General features: G+C 39.3%; 1 protein-coding gene across 7 annotated transcripts in view; it reads right to left on the bottom strand.

Moving 5' to 3' along the window:
• Positions 1 to 512: 512 nt before the first annotated feature.
• Positions 513 to 6,642, bottom strand: part of SVIL (supervillin) — a 133,021-nt gene continuing 126,891 nt past the window's right edge. For all 7 annotated transcript variants that reach the window (XM_077788770.1, XM_077788773.1, XM_077788766.1 and 4 more), the window contains 7 exons: positions 5,980 to 6,187; positions 5,039 to 5,172; positions 4,224 to 4,379; positions 3,678 to 3,821; positions 2,855 to 2,976; positions 1,921 to 2,076; positions 513 to 1,794 (listed from right to left, as the gene is read on the bottom strand). In XM_077788770.1, the coding sequence (XP_077644896.1) occupies positions 1,708 to 1,794; positions 1,921 to 2,076; positions 2,855 to 2,976; positions 3,678 to 3,821; positions 4,224 to 4,379; positions 5,039 to 5,172; positions 5,980 to 6,187 (1,007 nt within the window). In that variant the 3' untranslated portion in view covers positions 513 to 1,707. The remainder of the gene's footprint in view (positions 1,795 to 1,920; positions 2,077 to 2,854; positions 2,977 to 3,677; positions 3,822 to 4,223; positions 4,380 to 5,038; positions 5,173 to 5,979; positions 6,188 to 6,642) is intronic.

The following is a 6,642-nucleotide window of genomic DNA, read 5'->3' as shown; positions in this document are numbered from 1 at the left end:
GAAATACTCCAGTGCTGAAAATTCACCTGTAATATCTCATGTCAGGTGAATAGTAGTTGTGTATTTCTACGTTTTTAATTCATTTACTTAAAGGCTTGGTTACGACTTACCGACTCATCTGTCAAAACAAGATTCACTTTAACTATGGAGCAATACTTATAGCAGATCTTGCAGAAATCCACACCTCACACATTCAAAAATCCCACTTCAAGTCCCTTGGCCTAGGAGAATGACAAGAGGCAGCAACAGGCACCACCCCAAGAAAAGCTAAAACCCGAGGTACCATGAGCAGCTCTAAATGGTTGCAGGACAGAAGGAAAGCTAACAGGAATGAAAATGTGAAACCCACTAGGATACCAGAGGAGAACCACACAACTTATTATAGAAATGCCACATGCCTGAAAAAAATTTCAAACCATAAGCAAATATTTACTCAAAGATTCTATTCAATGTCCTAATTAACTGAGTAAAAACAATTTTATCTTCAGTGCTTATTGAAAGAATAGACACAATTCTCATTTTAAATTCAAATTTTACTCCCAATTGCACAAAGGTTGAAAAGATTTTTTCAAATTTTGAAAACCAGCATAATAATTTTGGTTTTGTATACAAAACAGGGAAATTCAAAGAATACAGAATTGTGTGACTGACATGTTCCAACAATCAGCATTAAAGTTTTATCCAACTTTATCTCATACATTGATTGTTTTCTACATTATTTGCTTCTCAAATTATAACTCTGTACAATACCCACAGACATCAAAGGTTAAAATATTTTGAGAAAATACTATGTTATGGAAGGTTCTAATGCTAGTACAGGTTACAGTACAAATTAATGACAAGTCAGAGTATCGCTAAGAGTTTATTCAGAAGCTTTTACTTTTGGTTCTTATATCACAAAAGACATGTTCAATGTTTACAACAAGGATTAGAAACTGAGATGTTTTTATTTCTACTGTTATAAAAGTAACATAGAAGACCGTTCTAAGCCATCTTCAAAATGCAGACCAATCTTTTTTTTGTATATAAACTGTACACAAAAAACAAGGCACTATACATTTTTGGATAATAAAGTATAAAGGTTGATTCGCATAGTTTCTCAAGAAATCCATGCTATAAATACAAACGCTTTGTTCGGTTTAGCACCTGAAGCAGCACTGAGAACAATCATTAACTATTGCAAAGAGAAACTTTTCAGAATGCAAAGGAGATACATATTGGTGGTATAGCTAATTCAGTACAAGCAACTGCCATCCAGCTACTTTTCTGTAGTTTTGACATGGAAGTCTTGAAAGTGAATACATATTGCATTGTTAAATACATGTTCTATGTGTTTATATAAATATAAATTCTTTGTAATCCACAAACTAACAAAATAACACTTTACAAAGAGAACTTCTTTAAAAACAAAAATGGCAAGTATTGGATATAGCCAAAGGACACCTGCAGCAGTAGCTCAATTAACTACTGTTTAAGTGCATAGGAGAACAGAGCTTAAACACATCACTTTTAAGAGTCAAAATTTAATTCTTTTCAAAGAGTTCTCTTGGCCTTTTATTATAATATTACACACCTCCAGATAGGTAGTCACTAATAACTTTGGATTATTTTTATTTGCTCTGTAAATAAATGTAAGGTACAATTCTTCTAAAGGACATAGAAAGTGAGAGTGGACATCCCTTTAGTGCTCACTTCCATAAACACAGCTTAGAAAAGTCCTTTTGCCTTCTTCAGGTTAACTTGCTTCCAAGATGGCAGTGCATTGTACTCCTCTCTTGTCATCTCTAATGCAACCTGCATTTAAAATGAAAGGATGTACTGTTATCAAAAACAACTGATGAGTAGCACAACCAGAAAATTACTGTCTTGCATGGTTAGGCATAGATGCAGAGAGTAACAGTGCACCTATTCTCTCCTTACCTCAAAGTCCTCATCTGAAAGGTAAATTTCAAGCTTCAGTGGGTCAACTCCCTCAGGCAGAGGCCTAGCTAAGAGATCTGCTAATGGATACACTGTTTTACACAGCTTGGCCAGCACGTCCTCCACAAGTATTATCTGATTGGAAACATCAGCATCCTGAAAGGAGAAAACAGAGAACAGGATCACAATGCTGAAAGCATCAGCTGTGCTCATGGCCATCTGCATGGGATAACCTGCCCTGCCTGAGCACAAAGCTGTATGTCCAGGTGTGCACAGAGGCCAATAGATCTGTCCTACAACAATTCCACAGCAGAAGGACATCCTGTACTCCCAAAATCTCAGTTGAAGGCTGACATCTGTGTTTAGTCATGAAGCCAGCATTTTCTACAAAAGATGGCTGCAGAAGACTTACAAAACATAAAATGTCATTTGCTTTGAGATGCCCCTTGATTGAAAGCTTTTAAAGCAGCCACATGTGATTAGGCTGTGACTCTGAATCCCAGGTGAGGAAGTCAGTAATGAAGTCCTTGGAGCCAGCTTTGAAACGTGTTGTGCTCCCCTGCACTTCGAATCTGGGGAACAGACCAGAAATGTACATGGCTTCATGACTGAAACAGCTATTCTGTTAAGCTCAAACTCCAGCACATCTCTTTCTAGGAGATGATTCAGGTAACACTTTCCTTCTGTTTTTCACAAAAAAAAGAGTATGAGAAGTTACAAGAAAAATAAGAAAGCAATGCCTCTGATATACACACTCCCAGTCAGAATTTAGCTGTGGTGTTGGGATTTTTTGCCCCTGTGCAGGCTCCTGAACTGTGTTTCTAAGTTTATCCTCTGGATCTTAGGGCTTGACAGTGGAAACAACCAATGATATTGACAACACAAGACACAATTACTAGCAATAGGAAACAGATTATCCAATGAAAATATTTACCATTTCCGTGATCTCTGCGATGTCTTCCCTGTGCTCCCAACTTGGGAACATATTAGTGAATGTCAGAGGCTCTAGGCCAGCATGAATTAAATAGGATTTTGGGGGCTTCTTTACATTTTTTCCTAAAAACAGTCAAAATACAAAAAAAAGGAGGGAGAAATTACAGAAGGTACAGTATTTTGCAATCTCACCCACTCTTCAATGTTACTTCCTAAGGGTATTTAATTTTTCTGAAATGCTGAAGCAGCTTAAGACAGAAAGAATAAATTTTCCAGAATTTATTTTTAATTAATATGGGAACTTTTAACATGTTTTCCAGTATTGTTACACCTGTCTTTTATTGTATCTGACTGCAAAGATTAAAACATATATGCTGAAAATCCCCAACAGCTACTTCTAACCCAATGCCTTTCTTGTCTTACAAAAGCAGACTTAGAATAGAGTAAGCAGAGTGTGATGGTCAGAAATTAGCCAAATTCAGGTAAACGAAACCTTCTGGTATGCTCAGCAGAAGTGTCCTGCCAACAACCAACTAAGCTTAAGCTTGGAGGCTAAAGTGAGAATATTTAAACTGTTAACTTGTGATTCTGAGGTGCAACACAATAAATAAAGCCTTTCCACTGAGAGCGGAGTCAGTAGAGTATATCTCGGCAATTTGGCAACAACGCTGCTACTAGACAAATGGTTTGCTAAGAAAGAGTGAGGAATGTATCTTCAAATAAGCTGTTTTTATTGATAACATTGGGGGAGCACCTTTGAGCTCAGGATACAAGTGTGGACAGGTGTGACACACTCAGAGCAGCTGGGCACAGCAGTCTGTTACCTTTGCAGTACCGGAGCACTGTCTCCATGGCGCATTTCCTGTCTGTCGCCCACCTGATTCGAGCTGATCCAGTGATTTTGTTCTCCACAGGCCACCAGCCTTGCCACAGGTACACTTCACGGTGATTGTCAACAAGGAAGAGTGCTACACAATCAGAAAATAACGAATCCATAATTAGCTACTTACTAGTTTTTGTAATCCTGTGAACAGCCCCAGTCTTACATGCTTGTCAGTATCACAACAGGATCATTTCACATTTTACCAATCCCTTTGTTAATTATCCAGCTAAACTTCAGCTGGACTTTGATTCTCTGATATAAACAATGTATTTTTACAGCAAGCTTCTGGCATACATACATACACTTGATTATTTCTCAGCATCTTCATCATGGAAAAATTACTATTATTGCTTAGTACTGTATAAGCATCACATGCACGCATTTTCCTGAGATATCAAGTAAAAAGTGTTTACAATTACTGAGACACTGCCCAATTCAAGATACAGTCATCTGTTTTCTTGTTACTTAAATATTTTAAAGCACATACCTGGCTGTGGGGCAGTGTAAAGATCCTCTTGCAAGAATGGCATGGAATTGATGACAGTAGGGTCTCTTGAAGGGTAAACATACTCAGTGGCTGAGAATTCTCCTGATGAACTACTGAGGCTGAACAGGCGGGGTGTGAAATTAAACTTTCCAGGATCTTTAAAGAATAAAAATTAAGAAGAGTCACAACAAAAAATGTTAGACTTAATTGTAAAAACTAACAGTACACTTTAAAATTGACTGTCATTTTTTTGGGTTTTGAGAAATGAGGAAAGACAACCAGATGTCTTGAGGAACTAGCAACAGCTGTAAAGAAGTGGAGCTGAGTGGCTGGCTGCCATCAGTCTGAATCTGATCCTGTTTAGTTACTATCAGCCATTTCATAACCCGCTGTTTTGCAGCTTAAGTGAAGCAAGCTCATCACAGAGTTAGCTGACAAATTTTCCACTTGGTAAATCAATTCCCCTGCTACCTTTGTTGGCAGTTTCAAAGCAAAGGCTGGATGGGAAATGTGAGCAGAACTGCCTCTTAAATCCCTTCAGAAGAGAAGCAAAATATATTATAACAGTGTTAACTATTGCTCTGTGCTGCCTGAATACAGAGGGGCAGCAGAAGCGGGGGAGAACAAAATGAAACACTTGGTTTTCCAGTACGTTTCTTCTAGAACAGTATTACTTAACTGAGTGAGACTTTGGGAAGCAATTCTCTGAAGAACTCAACTACCAAAAAATTCTTTGGAAACTTCACATTAAATCTGACAACACCGTAGGCTAGTAGAGTAAAACACGAGTGCCAAATCCAGGAAGGCAGGTCTACCTTGCAACATGCAGTCATAGGCCTTCCGATCTCTCCTCCCCAGCGCGTCCCAGAATCCCAAGGGCTCTGACCCTTCATCACATTCATGAATCGTCACCTTGCTGCTGCTGTGCAGCCCTGCCTCCAGCGGACACCTACCAGACACAAAGGAAGAGTGAACCCTTATTGCTCCTGCCCCAAACACAGCTAACACAAACCTGCTGGCCACTCGCATTAGTGGACCCCAAAAGTATCCTACAGGCTTGTTGTACACTTCATGCCAACACAGGCACCTTGAAAAATTATCAGAAAACAAGACAGGGAATTTCAACAGCTATTCTTGTAGCATTTGGATCCCATTCCCAGAGTGAAGGAGATTCTCACCTGAGTTCTCAGTAAGGATTGTCACTGCCTGCTTTTGTAATAGCTGCTGCCCTCCTTGCATGCTTTCCCAAGTTAATTTCCTCTTCCTTCCTGAATTCTAGTCCTCCTATAAAATGCACTTTAATTTGCTATTCAGATGTTTAGCATCTCACTCGAAATGGAAAATGACTTTGTTTTAACTGTAATTAGTACAGTAGGAGGAAGATGGGTGCCCCATCCCTGTAAGTGTTCAAGGCCTGGCTGGATGGGGCTTTGAGCAATCTGGTCTAGTGGAAGGTATCTCTGCCCATGGCAGGGGGATTGGAGTTATATGATCTTTAAGGTCCCTTCCAATTTAAACCATTCTACGAGTCTATTAATAAATGCATTTGGCCTCCAGTGAAAGCAGTTACAGACAGGATATGAGTTTTCTCCACTCTACCAAACCAACCCTCACTCCTCCTCCTGACCAAACATGCACATGCTGCATTTGTACTTAGAGGACAGCTTTATTTATTTCAAATTTTCTTTGAGTAAGACTATTTCAAGTAAATTGGTAGTCTATATAATCATCTCCAACATACAGATCAGACACTCACTGTTCTTTTATTTTATTGGCTGCTGTTCTTCCTACATCCTTGGTGTGAGACTGTGCTTTGCAGCCATGCCACAGGTAGATGAGAGCTTTGTTGATATTGAGGACAATCATGGATGTTCTGGAACGCAGGCTGCTGCAGTGACATGCTACTTCAAGTAAGTTTCCTTCATTGGGAACTTCTCCTCGCACGCAATAAAGCCTCCAATCACCTGGAGCAGACAGGAACAGTGCAGCACTATTATAAAATCACATGGGACTGAAAATTCAAAACCTCTGCTCTGGAACAACTGTTCTCATACTGGATGAATTTCACCTACTGCATGCCTACATTGTGACAGAATGAACTAGCTAAGCACCACATTTGGCTAGCATTACTTCAGAAACCCTGTGCAGAAAAGATGCCTCCTAAAACCCTGCTAAAAGAGTACAAGTATCAAGCTTAACAGAGTAGAAGAGTCAAATTCTGCTGTTTCATATGGTGAGGAAGGGAAACAAATACAGTAGTCCTCCTATTCAGCTCCTCTTCCCCCCTGGACCTCAGGAACATAAGGTCACAGTCAAGTGAAAACGGGAGCATCTCCAAGCTACACTTCCACTGAAATTCTCCTACCTCAATAACCGCATTCAATGAATACGTGACAAAATGCAATGATAGGGTATTAAA

The sequence above is a fragment of the Lonchura striata genome, chromosome 1 (assembly GCF_046129695.1).
Source record: "Lonchura striata isolate bLonStr1 chromosome 1, bLonStr1.mat, whole genome shotgun sequence".
NCBI lineage: Eukaryota > Metazoa > Chordata > Aves > Passeriformes > Estrildidae > Lonchura > Lonchura striata.
Note: the sequence above shows the minus strand (reverse complement) of the source record. Positions and strands in the feature narration are given on the sequence as shown.